The following is a 20050-nucleotide window of genomic DNA, read 5'->3' as shown; positions in this document are numbered from 1 at the left end:
CTAATAAAGGGTTATCTTATCTTATCTTATATAAATAATATTGAATCCAACTGAATAGAATATAAGCTATATATATTATTTGCCTGCAGTCTCGAAGCCAGTGACAATGCCCACAACTACTACTTTGTAGTACTCACAGTATTAGCATATTAGATAAATTAATTGATAAAGTTGTTATTATGTAGAGACGATCATGAATATATGCCCAGAAAGAGATTTTATTAAACAGCTACATAAATATAAAATGAATGCTTATATCCCACAAAGTTAAGGGATGCATTTATTTGGCCAGTTAAAGTAGGAAAAATGAAACATGACTAGGTCTTACTCAACTCCCATTCCAGTTGCCAAACGTGCCATTAAACATTTGCTTGGTAAAGGTCTAATGGTGAAACATTCAACCCAGTACCATGGCAAAGGGTGTAAGCGTGCTTGACTGTGTGCACAGACTACGGTACAGAATACAGAGCAGTGCCTTTAATTAGCACATTACAGCCTGATTTTTCTCATCATTTCAGTGTTCTTCTTTAAGCCCCCATTCCCTTACTTCTTATCTCATGCTAAGGTTCATGGCAGGTGTGTCTGTAACCATAACACTAAGGGTTTGAACTGTGAGCAGTGCGACGACTTTTACAACGACCACCCCTGGAGGCCAGCTGAAGGACGCAACACCAATGCCTGCAAGAGTGAGTACGGATGAATGAGCTGGTTATGTTTAACATTGTAACTGTTGTAGGTTTATGAGAATAGAAAGTGAAATAGCTCACACACCTCAATAAAAGTTTAAAAAGAAGGAATAAAAGTAAAGGACTAATAATGTATAAGGAAGGACTCATTAACATGAAATAAACCTGTTTTTTCTTCAGAGTGTAACTGTAACAGCCACTCGACAGCCTGTCACTTTGACATGGCGGTGTATTTGGCTACGGGAAATGTCAGCGGAGGAGTGTGTGATGACTGTCAGCACAACACCATGGGACACCACTGTGAGATATGCAAACCTTTCTACTACAAAGACCCTGTCAAGGATATAAGAGACCCAAGAGTTTGCATACGTGAGTCTGATAAAAAAAGGAATGCTTCTTTGAAATATTCACATTTGCTGTGTTGTGCAGGATTTACCGCCTGCTTGCACAGCTCTTTGGCTACGCGGGGAGAGAGATTGTGGGAATTCAGGCACAAACTTGTGTGCAGTCCTCCAAAAGCCAGCATGATCATAGTGGTACTGTGGTACAGGCTGATTTTACCATGAAGAAGAAGAAATGGTTCTTCGTTGTTGTTTTTTTCTTTTACAAAAGCATTCTTTGCATAACATTGACTCTTCCCTCGTTGGCAGGAACAGGTCTAAGGACACAAGCCTGAAAGGTTCTGTGTAGCTTTTGGATAAAGCTAACATAGCAGCATGCCTGGACCTTTACCTGTGGCGTTATTTAAACACAAACAATGGAAACAGGGCCAAGTGGCTAGCCTGGATATGGATATACCATAACTGTGATCAGCCTATCAGCTTTCAGCTGCAGTTTCGAGGGGTTAAAAGTGCTCTGTGTGTAGTGCTGTATTTATCCACACAAAAGTTCTTTTAAAAGTCTATAATCAATGCATGTGCACTACAGGCTTCACGTTTCCGCCTCTGGTTAAGACGAGTTTGATGAAGTTAAAATTAAGTTAAATAGTTTAGTAATTATTCTGTCAATGTGAGAGCTGATGCTTCTTGTTGGAGGATATATTTACAGTGTTATAGAAACCTCTGCATGGACCTGTACTGGGCCATGTAGTATTTTATGAAAATCCCTGGATTCACAGCAGAAACCACACAAACTAGACTAAGTGTAGATTTTCATCATTTAATGCTGCACGTTTTTCCCGCAGCGTGTGACTGTGACCCAGACGGTTCACAGAATGGGGGGATGTGCGACAGCCACACGGACCCGTCTCTCGGCATGGTGGCAGGTCAGTGCCGGTGCAAGACTAATGTGGAGGGGCCGCGCTGTGACAGCTGTAAGACAGGCTTCTTTGGTCTGAGCACTGACAACCCTCATGGCTGCCAACGTGAGTATATCCCCTCTTAGCAGTCACACAAGTTCTGAATAGTCTCTGTCTACTACTCACTACTATCTCCATCCTATGCCCCCACCTACATCCAGCTTGTCAGTGTGACCCCAGAGGAACAGTGTCAGGTAGCTCCCAGTGTGACCCAGTCAGCGGAGACTGCTTCTGCAAGCGTCTTGTCACTGGACGCAGCTGTGACCAGTGTCTGGTACGATGTCACAAACGCACTTAATGTTTTAGACTTATCTTAAATGTCTTCATTTTTCATTTTATGTACTCCCTCTTTGTCTCTTTCCCCACAAACAGCAGTAACCCATAGAAGGTTGTGATTAACCAGACCCGGTGACATGTCAATGCTCTTCAGCATGCTTTATTTCACAGTTGTTGTTAAACACACGGTCGCAGCTCTCCTACTACCAGCCGCACACATCACCAACAACAACCACCACAGTGCCATATTTAAGATCCGCCTTCCCTGCACGACACCGCAGGCCACGCCCCGCCACAAAGGTGTTTTCCAGACTAAAGCCGGTCAGTCATTCTTGGGCTTTATGTCTAGATCTGGCTGAAAAGTGATAGCCAGAAATTCATATTCACCCACTGAGCAAATTTCCATTGATTACAGATTTAATGTCCTAGTGGTCAAGCTGGTAACCAAATAAATCAATTTAGGTTAACTTTGGATCAGAAGTAAAAGTTTGGAAGACATCTGAAGAACACCCAGCTGTTTAAAAAGTGTAAACAAACTAAAGTTCAAGCAACAGTTGGTTGGTGTACAGATTCATATTCCTAGAGAGCGATTTTTAAAAAACAATTTATTTTTTAAAATAAAACAAAGCACTTAATATATATATATATATGTAACAAAAAATCATTTATACCATCGAAATGGGGCATAAACCTGCCGGATGAGGTCATGTCATGCTGATGTGCCAGAGTGGTGAAGTGGTAAGCGATGCTTTGATATAGTTGTAACATAGTAACATCTTGCTGCCATTTTGCCTTCATTTGATAGTTAGAGTCATTAGAGGTGAGACAGAGAACAGGGGAATTACCTGCAGCAAAGGTCCTGAAAGGTAACTTGGCAGCTGAGAGCGTTCACAGCCGTGTGTTCCCTCTCAACAGCTCAGACCTCCTTAGTTTGCTTCTTTCTTTTAAACCACTCCTCCCCCTTTTTACATGCTGTATTTCACATCACAGTTGATACAGTTTAATTACAACAGCATCAAATTAAGTTTGACATTTCCTCACACCCTCTCTGGCCAGAAGGTGATCAGCTTCCTGTTATAATTCGTTCTCTTGTCAAAACCCCCCTACTCAGCCAGGAATAGTGTAGGCAAGAATGTGTGCTCCTGCCTGGGTCATGCGTCTAAATTTAGCCCAGGGATTTGTGGCTTGTCCGGTTGGTGTGGGTTACAGCAGGCCCTAAATGGTCAGGTCTGGACCTGGTCCACAAGTGGATCCTGTTGTTTTACAAGCCTGCTTTTAGGAGCATTAATGTTCAGTGGAAAACTATTTTTAAGCACCCTGTCACTGCTTTGAAACTTTAATTATATATTATTATATATTATAAATTATCAGGGTGAATGCACATTCATCCATATCCTTCTGTGTCACCGCAGAGGGATGGATGTGAGGCTGGAACCAGAGCACACAATAAGCAATAACCAACTTTTTATGTAACTCTAATGGAGAAACCACAAAGTATTCATTTAGCAGGCAAAACATAAAAGTAAAAAGTGAAACTGCTGACTGCGAAAACATGTAGCACACTGTCAATTTAGCTTTTTCTGAGCGAGAAGACAGTGTGACAAAGTAAAGTTAAACCATCGGGGCAGTAGTGGTGCCCCATAGCTTGTTTTATTGGACTACAGAGCTGGACACAGTAGTGTGTATGGTGGTAGTGTTTTGCATGGTTACTCTGCTCGTCTGTATCAGTCAACCTGCCCTCTGTCTGTCCTCGTGTGTTTCTAGCCAGAACACTGGGCACTGAGCCATGACCTGAACGGCTGCAGAGACTGCGAGTGTGACATTGGAGGAGCACTGGACAACCAGTGAGTGCAGCTCTGAGTCGAGTCAACAGAGTCTGTTACAGCTTAGAGGACCTTTTAAAACCATTGTTAGATGGATGTCTGCTCAAAATACTAGCTGGTGTACTCAGCGGGATAAAAGCAAAAGGAAAAATGTAATCTTTTTATCCAAGCTGATCCATGCTGATCCAGCTTAGAAGTTCTGTGAGTCAACTTTAACTACAGGAAAAATCAGTAGTGCTTTATTTTCTGAACTAGGGCCACTGAATACTTATTTTGCAGCTCTGTTTGATATGTTTGGTACACACAATCATCTTAGCCAAAGCGTAACCACATCTGCAGTTTCAGCATAATGACTTGTAATAAATCTTGTCATCTCTTAACTTTTCATCCAACTCATCAGGACAAAGTTAATGAATAGCATCATAAATAGTAATGAAACCTTCCCATCACATCCCAAACAATAGCAAAGTACTACTGTGCATCACAGATCTTCTGGTATGGGTGCAGTTATGTTATGGCAGTGATTTGACAAGATGTATGTGTTATTCATAGCTGCTCCATAGAGAGCGGTCAGTGCCGCTGCCGCAGTCACATAACAGGGCGCCAGTGTACACAGGTGGAGTCTGGATATTTCTTTATGGCTCTGGATCACCTTCTTTATGAGGCTGAGAGCGCCACAATGGGACGGGTGAGTGAGGCCGTCACACATTGGTAGTCAGGCTCTTTAGTGAGAAGAAATCTCTACAAGCATGTCGTCCGTGTTTATGTTCTCAGGGCTGTGTGGTGGACATCAGGGAGCATCAGCCTGGCCGACCTGCTATGTGGACAGGTCTTGGGTTTTCCCGGGTACCTGAAGGTGGAACACTGGAGTTCCGTATTGGCGACATTCCCTACTCCATGGAATATGATTTGCTCATCCGCTATGAGGCGCAGGTATATGTGACTGTTCGTGTACCGTGTCATGTGTCATGTGTCATCAGAAAATGAAAGGAGTCCGCAAATACATGCTTACCATGCACAATGTTTCTATGCAGATGCCCCAGGACTGGGAGGAGGTGCAGGTAACGGTGATCCGTCCAGGGCCGATTCCTACCAGCAGCCCTTGTGGAAACACCATCCCCGACGATGACAGGCTCATTGTCTCTCTGCCTGCTGCAGCAAGGTCTGTGACTCACACATTTGCACACAGATGCGTGTCAGTACTGGTGTACGGTAACTGTGCGCTGCCTGCGTTCTCCTCAGGTTTGTGGTGCCTCTTCAGCCTTTGTGTCTGGAGAGAGACGTGACTTACACCCTCCGCTTGGACTTCAGACGCTATCAGGATGCCAACAGTATCCTCAATGGAGCAGCCAACGCCGTCCTTCTTGTGGACTCTGTGAGACGCATTTCAGCTGTCTAAAATAAGAGGTGTTTTCTTGCCTTTTTAACAAATCCTTCTTCTCCAGATCGCATTGATGCCACGGCACTCCGCCATGGAGATGTTCAATGCAGGAGATCCAGCCTCCAACATCAGGAGGCAGACCTATGAGCGGTATCACTGTCACGACGGGGCAAAGAGTGTGACGCGCCCACTGATGAGTGACACCTGTGCCAAGCTGATAAGCAGCATGTCCGCTATCATAAATGATGGAGCTCTGCGTGAGTTACAAATAAAGCTTATCTGTTTGTATGACTTTATGATTATATGTTTATATTCCTGGAGCCTGCATGATCTCAGACAACATCAGTGAAATTAACACTGTTTATGACACCATTATTGTCCTCCTTAAAGTTAAATGCAACTCTCAGAAACGCCTTAAATCACTCATTATTTATCTTATCATTTTCGAGATGCGCTCCAGACGGGTGACTTTAGCTCCACTTCTTTGCTCTTTTTCTCTCATTGTGATCGTTGTTTATAATACATGTTTGGATCCGGTGGTTTGATGCTGGGGCTTCTCTGTCCTCCAGCTTGTAATTGTGACCCTCAGGGGTCCATCAGCTCTCTGTGTGATGTCCGGGGAGGCCAGTGTCGCTGCAGACCCAATGTGATTGGTCGACGTTGTGACCAGTGTGCTCCAGGAATGTATGGCTTTGGGCCCTCAGGCTGCACAGGTGAGAAGTGCAGATCCAGCTCAGGCCTTTCTCATTTTTCCTGCAGGTCCATTCCATATTTTTTCCCAGCTGCTAATGTTTAAACATTTCCTCAGTAAGTTTAAACATTAGTGGCGATGAGAAGTTAAACATTAGTAGGGATGGAAAAGCAAAGTATTATGAGATAGCCTGACTCTTTACAAACTAAAGTGTCATACAAGTCAAGAACTACTGAAGCACTCTTTAGTGGAACCTGTTGTCAACTCACACCAGCAACATTACAGGTGTTGAGTAGTGAGCTTGAATTGTGTACTTGTACATTTACAGTTCTTTTAATGAGTTGTGTACAATGCATCTGGCGCCCTCTACTGCCTGTCAGTGCAACTTTGCTATGCCCAAAGCCTCTTTTTCTTATTTCTACGTTCAACTCTTTCTCCCACCTCCTCTTCTTTTCCCATCATGTCCTTCTAAAACCCTCTCATCCTTTTTAATTTCCTCTTGTAATCTCTGTCTGTTCTCTGTCAAGCCTGCGGTTGCAGTTTGGACGGCTCAGTGACCCGACTTTGTGACAAGTTTACCGGTCAGTGTCAGTGCCGTCCGGGAGCATTCGGTCAGCGCTGTGACAGATGCCAGTCGGGTTACTGGGGCTTCCCGAGCTGCCGACCCTGCCAGTGTAACGGGCATGCAGACCAGTGCGACCAGAGGACCGGCGCCTGCATCAGCTGCAGAGATAATACTGGAGGGGACAAGTGTGAGAGGTGATGATACAGTACTAGTTTGCTTGGAATCTTGTGGATGAGATCATCAACGATGATTTTATTCAAAAGTTTAGACAAAAAAAGAAAATGTTTGCAAAATATAGGGTTAGAGTTATGACTCTGCGCTAGTGCTGGAGTTGTCACCAATGATGCCTTAAACGTTTAGGGATAGGTTTACAAAATATTGATTTTCTTTTACTTTGATTCCATCTTAAATGAATAATCCAAAGATATACAGATTAAATTTAAGTGTGAATCTGAATCAGAATACTTTATTGATCCCTAGGGGAAATTGTGTAAAGTGGCATCTGGCCACGCAAGAAGCCAGAGAATATGAAAGGAAACACTACAAACAGCTTCAGACACAAAAGAAAGCTAACGGTTCACACATCAGAGCAAAAAAGCACTTTGATGACGTACTTTGTAAGGCATTACTGCGAACAGTGGCTTTGAGTAAAACTGCGTTGTTTCACAGTGGTTAGCACCGGTGCCTCACCGCAATTGGTCAGATGGGTAAGATGGCGCTGGCAAGGCTGGCAGCCTTAACCCAATTTCCCTCGGGATGAATAAAGTATTATCAATCAATCAATAATCCTGGGTTCAATCCACCTTTCTTGTGGACTTGTGTTGTGTGGGTACTCTAGTCTCCTCACGCATGTTAAGGAAGCACACTAGATTAACTGGTGATTTTACCTTGGCTGTAGTTGTAAATGCGAGGGTGGATGTCTGTGTCTCTGCGTTCGCCATGTGACAGATTGACAGCCTGTCCAGGATGTATCCCACCACTTTGAACACTCCTTATTGTAGCTGGCATTCAAATACTCGCCGGGCATCCCAGTCAGTTCAAAACTGACTGTTTACATTTGCAGTGCATTTTAGCAACACCTCCTCATCAACACAAGCAGTGATGACTGTACCAGGAAATATGTGCTAAGCTAACAGAATCAGCATTGCAGAGAAAAACCCCTAAAGAAAGAGAACATTTGGAGCTTTTAGCTCACAGAGGTTATTGTACATGTGCTACATATTCACTATTTGAAACTTTAGCCACATTTAAATTCAATATACACTGCTGTAACAGAAGCACACCTGTTCACCCGAGTCACCCAGCTTGTCATTTCTGTAGGTGCGCCAATGGTTACTATGGCAATCCAATTTTGGGCACAGCATCCGGCGGTCAGTGTCGTCCGTGCCCCTGCCCAGATGGTCCCAACAGCGGACGCCACTTTGCCGTGTCTTGTTATCAGGACAGCCGTCACAGACAAATCATCTGCAACTGCAACCAAGGATACACAGGTAAACCTGAGTCAGTGCACTCTCCTACTGTCTCTGTACCTTAACTTCTGTTTGTTCCTCATCCTCAGCACGTGACACTGACTGGTGAGACCAGATGTGTGTGTGCTAGCTTTAGTTGCACACAGTATAAATACTTTGTGATACTACTTATCTGATGTATATTCAGCTGTAAGTTGTGTCACTTAAAGATAACCATGAAATATTAGTATTTTATGTCACTTGTGCTTCATCAGCATTGTTTTTGTAGCTGATTTGGATTTTGTAGCATATCCTGTGATTTGAATAACCTCAATGATTGATATTAATCTGAAACAGTGCTTACAATCTACAAGCTACAGTGATAACACAAGTTAAGACAGGGCAGAGGCTGTAACTGAAACGAGGTAAGGATGATTCTTTGACAGCGGCTTCTGGTGAATGGTAACCTTTATCGTTTCCTCCCTCCCCTGTATTACTGGCACAGGGATTGTTAAACGCTCCGGGGCGAACATTTTTAAGCGTGAGTAATGATGGTTGACCCTGCTCCCTTCCCACCAACCCTCACTTTCCGCTCCACCATTCCTACCCATGCATGGCTTCAGCACCCCTCCCATCAGTGGTGCTGTGCCACAGTGCACTCCTGAGTGAGACCTGGCTCAAAGAATGCCAAATCCTTTTCTGTGACTGTCTGTGATTTTTGTGCGCCTGAAATTAGAAGTTTAAACTGCATTAGAAGTGTAGAAATAGCATTTGAACCACATCTGTAAAAATGCTCCTAATACAAGGGCCTGACCCAGATTCAGTGTTTTTGAGCAGTTCTTACAAAAATAAACCTTTTAAAGTGCAAAGGAAGCGTAATGTGGGCGTGAGTCTGGGTCAGTTTTGTGTTTTGAGCAGGTTTCATCTGTTTCTGTGAATTAATGATGTTGAGAAGTGTTAGTAATTGTGGCAATATGGCCATACAATCAAGATAAACACATTTATTTGTATTTTATTTACTCCATAGATAAAGCATAATGGAGCACTGCAGGCCCTAAAAATGCAGATTATTTCTGTATATCCACAGCTCCCACTTTCTGCTCCACACTGTTTTTTCTTCCCTTTGACCTCCTCTCTCCTTAATTCTTGTCTTCCATCCAACTTTGCTGTCGTCTAATCCTCTCTGTACTTCAGTGTCTGTGCTGCCAGTGCAGCTTGACTTTACCTCTCCCCACATTCTCATTCTTTCTTTCTCTAAGTTTCTTCTGTGCTCCAGTTCCTGCTTGGCTCAGGTATGCCGAGTATTTCGGCTTTGATGTCCAACTTTTAAGGGACAGCTAATAATCTATGAAGACACTGTCAAAGCTGTGTGTAGCAGTAGTTGATGACATAATACAGTATATTACAGATTAGGACAGAATTATTAGGCCACCTATCAAAATTTTATTTTTTCATTATTTCCCCAAGTTCTGTTAAAACAGAGAAAGGAATTTCCAAATATCCTAGTTTTATTTTAGATGCTTATGCTATCTTAGTTTGCACACAGACAAACTTATATAAAAAAAAAGAAAGAAAACAACTACCATGGCCAAAATTATCAGCACCCCGTGATGTTAATAGTGGATTTTGCATCCTTTCTTGCTGAACAGCCTGCAGTTGTTGTGGTTTTCAACAAGTCTACACCAGGAGTGATGTATGTTTTGGGTCTTTGTGGTGTTGGAAGAGAAATCGATGACCCAGACCTAGTTTACCTGCAAACAGCTTGAGGTTCTTCATTCAGGATGAGGACCAAAACGCAGGACTCAAAGATGGGAATTTAACTGAAAACAACAGCTTTGTTGCTTGAAATAATTCTTCACAAATATAAAAAACAAAACCGAAAGCAAGGAACTCGAAATATGAACTCAAACCAAAACACACAGAAACTGGGAAACTAACGGACAGAGACGAACACAGGGCTTAAATACACAAGCAGGACAACGAGAGGATGGGGGAACAGGTGGGAACCCAGCTGGGACAAATGAGACATTCATAAAGACATGGACTAGACACTGAGACGTGGAAACATGACAGACTCGGGAACAGAGGAAACATGGAGCACAGAGACAAAAGTAACTAGACATGGAATATAGGGACGACGTAGTGACAGAGAACCAAGACAAGCATACAACACACGACAGACAAACAAGGAAAACAAGAATACAGAACAAACCTTCACTAGGGACATGAGACCAGGAACACAGCAGAGGCACAGAAACAGAACAGAAAACCATAGCAGATGAAGGCATGATGCTAAAATCACTGAACGTAAATATTATAAGCCATTATGTATGTGATCACAGGTGTAGTATGATGTCCTAGAGAAGAATGTGGGGACAAAGATGCTTCACTAATGAAACTGGTTAACAAAACACTTTTGAGTGATGGCAAGTAACAGAACTGCTACATAACAGACTGCTTTAGTAAAATATTGGATTTATGTAATCATTTCCTTGCTTTAAAAAATGGGTTGAGCCAAGTGTTAGACTAACAGGTTTCTTTTAGTAGAAAGGACTTGAGAATCTGTTCATGATGAGGGGCCGTATAACTGTTTAAACCAAGATTGTCTACTGATTCTAACACTGGAATTTCATACTTTCCTGCTTCTTCTCGGATCATTCATCCTAAAATCACGGCACAAAATGTAAAATGTAAAACAATTTTTGCCATCATATCTTCTTCCTCTCTGCTCTGGCCATAAATAATGACAATTTCTTCTTCTTTTTCCCAACCTAGGTGCCCGATGTGAGGAATGTGCCCCGGGTTATTACGGTAACCCCTCTCAGCCAGGAGGGCGCTGCCAGCCGTGCCAGTGTAACAACAACATAGACATGTCAGACGTGAACGCCTGTGACAGTCAGACCGGAGAGTGTAACAAGTGCCTTTACAACACTGAAGGTCCCAACTGTGGCATCTGCAAGAGCGGCTATTTCGGGGATGCTTCCCGACGAAACTGCAGGAGTGAGAATCACTTTCACTGTGAAAAGAAAAAGCTCTGTGTTGCACGTTAGCGATACTTCAGAAATCGAAAGAAATCTTAATTAGCCTTTTTTTCCCCTTCAGAGTGCACATGTAACTTCCTGGGTACTGAACGCAGCCAGTGTATTGAGCGCGAGGACTGCGTGTGCCAGCGGGCCACAGGCCAGTGCCAGTGTCTGCAAAATGTCGTAGGTCTGGCGTGCGACCACTGCGCCCCCAACCACTGGAACCTGGCCAGTGGGAGGGGCTGTGAACCATGCAGCTGTGATCCTAACAACTCTGTTACTTCTGCGTGTAATGAGGTAGGGAATACTTTGTGTTTTTTAGTGGGAATGCTTTCACTATACAGAGCTTGTGTGACATATTTCTTTTTGTCGTGCAGTTCTCTGGTCAGTGTCAGTGCCGTGATGGCTTTGGAGGGAAGGCATGCACAGACTGTCAGGAGAACTTCTGGGGAGACCCCAGGACACAGTGCAGAGGTGTGAGACACAAGAACATGAGAAAACAGTGTTAAAGAGACCAAATGATTTAAAGAGATGAACTCTTGCTGCTCATGCTTTGAGATTGTTTGCACTCAAGAAAGTATTCTTACAGAATGATAAACACATGCACACAGTGCTGTTAGTTACAATGAGTTTCAAAATAAATGTATTCCATAACTGGACAACAGTCACTCAGGTTAGTCAGTCAGGTCTCAACAAAAGGAGACTATTTATCCACCTGCACTATTTTCATTTGGCACACTAGCTTTTGTTTTGGGACCTCTGTGCGCTTCCAAATGCACACTTGGAAAATAGCAGCAGGACCCAAGCACAGAATACTGTCTGAGAATGTAAACGTTATGATTTAGAGACCCTCTTAAGTATTGTTGCATCCTCTAGGCACTGCTGTACCCTTGACAGGGGTTACTCAGTTGCATCCGTGTGATTTGTAGCCTACAGAAAGCAATCTTGAACTTTTTATAACAATTTTGTACCATAAAGTAATATTACAAACATTGACATTATAAAGAAAATGTGATAGTAGAGATTTGTGACTAAGCTTGTCTTTGGTGTGTGGTTGGATTTTGGCAGTAAGCTCTTTGTTATTGTGGAAATTTTGTGGGGCTATATGCAATATTGTACACGAGTACATTTGCATTGTTTTAAGCTAATATGCAGTTATGTATAAAATAACGTACACCTTCTCTGAATTCAAATTCAGCTGAAAGATTCTTATGTATCAGTTATGTATGTTTTGGGAGTTTGGTGGTCGGCAGCATCCAGCTGTGTGCTACCACAAGGAGGAATGACATCATCACTAATCTGTGAGAAGTAATTTTTTTCATGCCCATCAACCAGGGAAGGGTTATAACACCATTTCCAAACTATTTGAAGTTCATCATCCTACAGAGAGAAACTTGTTCACAAGTAGAAAACAGTGAAGAAAGCTATCATTCTTCCCAGCATGGACATTCCAACAAATTCAGCCCAAGGCCAGACTGTACAATTCTCAGACAGACTACAAAAAACCTAAGAGCTTTTTCTTAGACTCTAGAAGTCTGACTTTGTGTTTTAAACGTTAAAGTTCATGACAGTAGAACTGGAAAAAGACTGATTAAGTATGGCTTGTTTGGAAGGGCTGCCAAGAGAAAGCTTCTTGTGTCTTAAAGAAAGTAGAGAAAGAAAATAAGAGCTTCTCCTGTGCCGTGTTCAGCCAGCATCAGGTGAAGACTCACAGAAGCTAATATGGTGCTGCTAGACTACCTGCGGTTGTTCTCTACTAACTATCCTCTCATTTTCTCCCCTATAGCATGTGACTGTAACTGGCGTGGGATTGAGACCTCTCAGTGCAACCGAGTGACAGGCCACTGCGTTTGTCAGCAGGGAGTGTCAGGTGTCCGCTGTGACCAGTGTGCCAGAGGCTTTTCTGGCCAGTTCCCCAACTGCCAGCCCTGTCACCAGTGTTTTGGGGACTGGGATCGCATTGTGCAGGTTCAGCTTTAATGCAGGGAGGATGGATCTAATCCTTGAATCATTGATTGATTAGGTGTCAACCCCAATCTTTTGTTTCTCTTTCTTGTCATTACCAGGACTTGGGAGCGCGCACAAAGGCTCTTGCAGAGCGTGCCCATGAGATTCAGACCACTGGGCTTATTGGACCTTATGAGAAAGCCTTTAAAGACCTGGAGGAGAAGCTGGCACAAGCTCAGGACATTGTCACTGCACGCAATGCCACTGCTGCAGCTGTCACTACCCTAATGGAGCTTATTGAAGATCTTAGGTAAAGCAGATTCATCTGCAGTTATTTTATTGCTTAACTTAGCTAATAGTTTCAGCATAAACCCTTCTTTCCTTATCATGCTCAGTTCCAGCTCCATAGTTTTATTCTTTGACTCGACTTTCATAGCTTAGCATGACACACAGTCCAGAGTGCCTTAGTCCACCCTGTGTCTGAGTTAAATATTTCTGGCTCCTTTCACCTTATTATTATTCTGACTGGTAGCAACCTGTAAACAGAAGGTTTGGCAAAGTGGTGGGCGGAGCCTCTCTTCTCACAAAATAGAGTTGTGTGCCTGAGATGACCATATTAGGAACATCTGCTCTCAAATGCAGGACCAGCAGTAGAAATAAAAAAACCTTTTGATCAAGGACTTTTTATCATATCTTTTGCCAGATCAAATAGCAAAACAACATAATCAAACATCATTAACATATTTACTCAGGAGAAGAGATGGCAATCATGGGACGTCTTGAACAGCGATACGGTGTATATTTTAGAACAACTCTAAAAAGTTTATTACACAATCTATGTTGCTATAGAGATAACCAAAGCATGTCCATTAGTGTGGCTGGGGCCCCTCTGCAGTCATATTTAGGGTCCAGTTCTATATGAATTTTTGATAACTTGTCCTTAGACCAATGAAGATGATGTGCGCCTTTAAACTGTGCTGCAGAATGTCTAAGGCACACCGTACAAGTTTAAATCCTCCTTATACTTTTTCCCATTTGGGTCCAGAGTCAGTTTCCCATTTCAAGATCATCTCTTCCCCTTTTTACAACAGCGCTTTTTTGTAAGTTATGGTCTTTATAGATTTTTAATCACCATTTGACGTCTCCAGAGTACGTGGCAGGGATCATTTTCTGTGAAAGAAAGGATGTGCTGCGAAACACCGCTTGGTTAGATGCTGGCAACACCAACCCTTTATGTGAACATCCGGGGTAAATGGGATTAATTTAGCAAAATTAATAACCAGCTTCATCTGACTGTTTATCCTGTTCCCCAGTGTTAGAGTAAGTGAGTAAAGATAATGATAAGATACACTGTTGAACTTGCCCTGATCAGTTGAAGTGTATTGAGAGAAGTATACATCCTACTCATTTGTTTGTCTCATGTGAAGCAGGCATGTGGTTGGCTGGAAATGGACCCAGAATTCAGGACTCAGCAGACGAATGTTAAACTCAAAATCACAACTTTATTGCTGGCAAAATGTGACACAGGGACTGGGGATAAACAAACATGGATATATGACTGACTGGGGAGACAAAACGATGAAACACAGAAGATTATGGGAACAGGAAGGGCTAAATACAGGGACAGGACTACAGATGTGTTAGATTGATTAGACAGTGAAAGCAGACAGACACGGGGTCATGAGCAGGGAGACAGAAAGGATAACAAAGCATGGAGACTAAACAGACTACAACAGGAGACGCTGATGACAAGAAACAGAGATGAGACTAGGAACAGACTGGACACGAAAGGGAACTAACGTAACAAAACAAGAACCTTGAACTAGAAATAACAAACTCAGGTGCGCTAGAGAATACTAAACTCAACATTAACTAATATAAAACTTGAATGTAAACATTTCATAAATCCAAAGGAATGAGTAAGAGTTGAAGACCCAGGACCGTGACATTTTTTTGATTTGATTTGAAATCTTATCAACATGTATTACATTTTCAAGCCAAACATATTTTATATATACAAATCCTACAGTGATTTTAGTCAGGTATCAAAGGCTTCATCATTTACAGAAGGGGTAAAGATGTTTTTTTGTTTTTTTTTTTACTGATGCAGCAAACCAGGGAAGAAAAAACAACTTTCAGAAACTGAGATTTGTCTGTGGATACAGATGTTACAGATGTTTGTCTTTCTCACCAGAGCACAGATTGGTGAGACCACTGACACCTTAAACAGTCTTGAGGGAGAATTAACCATCGTGCAGGACAGCAACTCAGAGGCAAGCAAGGAGCTGAGTGCTCTGGAAAGAGAGGCCAAAGAGCTTAACCTCACTTCAGAGCAGCTACACCACCAGCTGGATATCCTTAAAAACTCCAACTTCTTAGGTGAGAAAACTGTGTTGATTTAAATTTCTGTCTAATAAAATCTAAGAATATTATTTTTTGCATAATTCATCTACCTCCCATTTTTCACTCCAATCAGAAATAACATCAGCATCTCATCTAATATGTTTCTTAAAGGGGCGTATGACAGCATCCTTAGCTCCTACAACAGGTCTCGCGATGCAGAGAGGCGGGCTAATGAATCAACCACCACCAAACCCAGTACAGTCAGCCAGTCTGCAGACACACGCCGCCGCACTGAACGCCTCATTGCTGCAAAGAAAGACGACTTCAACCGTAAAAATGCTGCAAACAAGCGTGCTCTGGGAGAGCTCAACACCAAAACACAGGGCTTGGACATGAAGAAGCTCAACGAGAAGGTTTGTTTTATTCTTTATTGTTCTTGTTTAGCTGTCTGCACTCATATAGTTTCATATTTACTCATATTTATTTTGTAGGTGACATAGGCTCTATCCACTGTGGATTAGAGGAGTACTTGAGTCCTGCACATATACTTGCAATATCCATACCAGTGAAATTACATTTGCATTCATACCAACAGGTTTGTGGTGCCCCAGGTGATGCCCCCTGTGCAGAAAGCCCCTGTGGGGGTGCCGGTTGCCGTGATGATGAGGGGAAGCGTCATTGTGGAGGCCTGAACTGTAACGGTGCTGTGGCAGTAGCTGACAGTTCCCTGGAGAAAGCCAGACATGCAGAGAGGGAGCTGAACAAAGCTATGAAGGAAGTGGAGGGACTCTTTACTAAGGTATGAGAGTATATGCAGATCTATAGATGAGATGGTGTGTGTGTGTGTGTGTGTGTGTGTGTGTGTGTGTGTGTGTGTGTGTGTGTGTGTGTGTGTGTGTGTGTGTGTGTGTGTGTGTGTGTGTGTGTGTGTGTGTGTGTGTGAGAGAGAGAGAGAGAGAAACGGGTTTTCACAGGACTCTGGATTCCTGCAAAGAACGAATTACTTCTAGCAGTATCTGGAAGTATAAGCTTTATTTGTAGTTGAATGACTTTATCACTCTGACACATCAATGTGGAGGAATTTTTAACCATCCTTCTCTGCCACAAGGCTTGCATCCCTATCCCAAATATTAACATTAAGAGCTTGGGTCAGTTCTGTGTCTGACCAGTTTGCTCAGTAGGTTGAGAAACAGACAGAAGTGTGAGGAGCTTGCAGAAGGTGATTTCTATAGTGAGACACTTCGCTTGATTTTCAGAGAATTGAGGTTACTCTAGTAACCAAACATTTTGATTGCACCCACAGTAATAAGTGCAGTTGTAAATCTCCCTATCAAAGATATAAACATTTGTGTCTTTATCCAGGTGGCAGAGGCTAAAACACAGGCAGAGGAGGCTAAGGGTAAAGCCAAGGCAGCTCTGGATAAAGCCGCCACTACCAAGAACAAAGTGGAGCGTTCCAATAATGACCTGAGAGACCTCATCAAACAGATCAGGGACTTTCTCACACGTAATCTTCAAAAGATTTATTTATTTATCACTGAAACCTTGTTGAATATTGATGTTACCTGATAATCTAGCCTCCTAATAATCCTGATATATCTCTCTCAGAGGAAGGCGCAGACCCAGATAGTATTGAGGCAGTGGCAAACCGTGTGTTGGAGCTCTCCATTCCAGCTTCACCCATTCAAATCAAGCATCTCGCTGATGAAATCAAGGAGCGGGTCCACAGCCTTTCAAATGTGGATGCCATCCTGCAGCAGACGCAGGATGATGTCCGCAAGGCCGAACAACTGCTGCTGGATGCCAAAAGGGCGAGGTAGTTAGATTTAAAACTGTATTATAATGTATCGGTATAGAGTTATTTGTGCTACTTGCAGTCATTAACGCTTCATTGTTGTGAAGGCATCATGCTGAGGGGGTGAAGACGACAGCAGAGACAGTGGAACAGGCCTTGGTGGATGCTAAGAATGCCCAGACTTCAGCAGAGAAAGCCATAACAAAAGCCAGAGCTGACATCGGGGAGACTAAAAAACGGCTGACAGAGGTTAGCAAAAATTCATAACACTTATGTATATTGTGGGCATTGCCTGTATACAAAAGATGGATGTAGTCGCTGTGACATCACTCATTGGTTTTGGATTCCTAGTTTTAAAGTTTCAGTGTTAGTATTTTGACCAACATCATGTTAGTTTTTTAGAGCCCAAAATTGCTGTATATGGATGAAAGGGGTTGAGTGCTAAATTATCAGCTAATTAGCAAGCTTCTTTAGCTAGCTGCATACATAATCTGTATGGATATAATGCACACGCTGGTATACTGGTCTCATTTGCTAAATGTTATTCTTACTGAATCCAACATGATGTTAATTTGATTAATGATGCTCAACATTACTGACAAAAAAGATGATAAAACAGCGTCGCTTTGGGATGAGCCCACTGTGTGACAAGTCTCTAATGTAAGAGCAGAGCCGTGGCCTTGGTTTCACAGTCATTTCTGCTCCTCACTAGTCACATTTCAAAGCACAAATATGGTGATGATGAAAACTTCAAATGCCTTTGTGCACTTATATGTACAGTTATCTTAAAGCAATTTCATTCTAGTGGTCAGTAGAACACAAAAACCTCATGTTTAGTGCCCAAATAAAAACAAAAATGAAAGTTTGAAAATTTTGCAGACTTTGTCCCAAAGAAAAGTTTAAAAGGTTTTCTTCCGTAAAGGTCATATTTCTGCTATTTTGTTTGTTGTTGCAGAATCTCTCTGGTCAGTGGCTGTGAGCCACAGTAGAGCTTAACTGAACAACAGGTTATTTCTTTAAGCATTTTACATAAAAAAAATATAGTTTAGGAAGTTAAGAGTTGTGTCTGTTGGACAGCTTCCTTTTTCAGCAGGCAAAAACAAAATAAAAAAATTAAACTAGATTTTAATGACCCTAATTATAAAAGATAAATATACATATCACAGTGTTTTGTTTATAGCATGTTTCTGCTGCCCCCTAGTGGTTATAAAATACATAACCATAGATTAAAAGAGTTTTTTTGTTTGGCTTTTTTTTTTATTCGTGAAATTTCAGGGACCAAAACATATGCAAGCTGATCAACATGCTTAGAGAAATTACTTGCACATAAGGGATAATGACAGTTATCCCAGTTAGATAACGTTAATTTCAATTCAGAAAGAACTTTACTTCTTTTACCCACTCTACGCAGATTGAGTCAGAAACATCCGATGGTGAGATGAACCTTAATGATGCCGTGGCCCGCCTCAACACACTGAGACGTGAGATCAATGCCTTGAAGACTAAACGTGCCAGCAACAGCATGGCAGCTGCCCGAGCTGAAGAGACAGCTACCATGGCACGGGACAAGGCAAATGAAGCCAAGCAGGTGTGTGTTTGTGTTTGTGTGTGCTTCATAACAACCAGACATGTCTGTTATAAAAGAAGATGTCTTTCTGCGCAGATTCTGGATGGTCAGTTGACAGATAAATACAATGAGGTACAGCAGCGGGTTGACACTAAAGCCAAGGCTGTGCAGGATGCCAAGAAAAGGGCAGAGAGACTCAGAGATGAAGCCAAGGAACTTCTGAAAGATGCCCAGAAAAAGCTACAGAGGCTTGCAGGTACTTATTAATGTCTGTGAGTGTCTGGAGGACAAAAGCAGATAGTTGCAAAGAAACAGTTGATGCAATACATTTATCAAATTTTGTCTAAATTATGTCAATCTTGACTTGTAGGCAACATGTGTACATTTTTAAAATGTGTGGTGACTGACAACACTCTAAGAATACAAGTCTTTAAACGACATTAATACAACAAAATGATCAGTTATGAAAAGAATAATGTGGACAAAAGGCAAATAAACCTTACCAAACAGAAGACATTAGTACTTGTGTAAATATATACACTATGTTTGATATAAACATGACTTTTCAAAGACTAACATACCTGCTCAACATACTCACATACTCAGATCACATCAGCAGAGAACTTCAGTATATTAAGCTGACAACTTTTGCTCCACAATTATTAACTGAATTTAGAACATCCATTGAAGCAAAAAAAAAAAAAAATCAAAATTGTTATTAATTAAATAAAATATGGTGTGATTAATTTTTATAAAATTAACATTTTAAATGTCACACTGTTCCTTCCAGGCTAAATTCTGTGTCGATCATAACATTCCCTTTATGATTGACACATTCATTCATAACATTTCTCTTTCTTTCAGCTTAAAAATCTATGTAAAATACTTGAGTTGTGGCCTTTTTGGTTGCAAAGCATTAAAATACAAATCTAAAATACATCTAAGAGCATCAGTAGGTTTCGTGGCAACAGAATAGATATTTAGCTTTATTTGGCTGTCATTCCTTATCATGTGAATACTAAATGAAGAACATGTATATGACTGAAAACATTTGGGTCCTACAATTGGTCCCTGAGGAACTCCAAATGTTAATTCACAGTGTTTTAAAAACAGTCTAAAATTGACAGTGAGAACATTTTTCCAGATACTCCAGATTAGATATTTTGTGTGTTTAAAAGCCAAGACCCGATCAGCTAATGTCTCGCTGT

At 41.9% G+C, this 20050-nt stretch overlaps 1 protein-coding gene across 1 annotated transcript in view; it reads left to right on the top strand.

Moving 5' to 3' along the window:
* The window catches only part of lamb2 (laminin, beta 2 (laminin S)), a 44298-nt gene that overhangs the window by 22964 nt on the left and 1284 nt on the right, over positions 1–20050 (top strand). The window contains exons 9-34 of the mRNA XM_080898947.1: positions 566–686; positions 867–1055; positions 1870–2049; positions 2145–2257; positions 4024–4103; positions 4635–4770; positions 4857–5015; positions 5117–5244; positions 5325–5457; positions 5528–5720; positions 6033–6176; positions 6682–6913; positions 8040–8209; positions 10943–11167; positions 11270–11487; positions 11568–11664; positions 12977–13158; positions 13257–13447; positions 15332–15516; positions 15652–15893; positions 16076–16279; positions 16843–16987; positions 17089–17296; positions 17383–17524; positions 18687–18863; positions 18939–19098. Of these exons, the coding sequence (XP_080755073.1) occupies positions 566–686; positions 867–1055; positions 1870–2049; positions 2145–2257; positions 4024–4103; positions 4635–4770; positions 4857–5015; positions 5117–5244; positions 5325–5457; positions 5528–5720; positions 6033–6176; positions 6682–6913; positions 8040–8209; positions 10943–11167; positions 11270–11487; positions 11568–11664; positions 12977–13158; positions 13257–13447; positions 15332–15516; positions 15652–15893; positions 16076–16279; positions 16843–16987; positions 17089–17296; positions 17383–17524; positions 18687–18863; positions 18939–19098 (4354 nt within the window). The remainder of the gene's footprint in view (positions 1–565; positions 687–866; positions 1056–1869; positions 2050–2144; positions 2258–4023; positions 4104–4634; positions 4771–4856; positions 5016–5116; positions 5245–5324; positions 5458–5527; positions 5721–6032; positions 6177–6681; positions 6914–8039; positions 8210–10942; positions 11168–11269; positions 11488–11567; positions 11665–12976; positions 13159–13256; positions 13448–15331; positions 15517–15651; positions 15894–16075; positions 16280–16842; positions 16988–17088; positions 17297–17382; positions 17525–18686; positions 18864–18938; positions 19099–20050) is intronic.

This window comes from Rhamphochromis sp. 'chilingali' (assembly GCF_963969265.1).
Source record: "Rhamphochromis sp. 'chilingali' genome assembly, chromosome: 12".
Taxonomy (NCBI): Eukaryota; Metazoa; Chordata; class Actinopteri; order Cichliformes; family Cichlidae; genus Rhamphochromis; species Rhamphochromis sp. 'chilingali'.
Note: the sequence above shows the minus strand (reverse complement) of the source record. Positions and strands in the feature narration are given on the sequence as shown.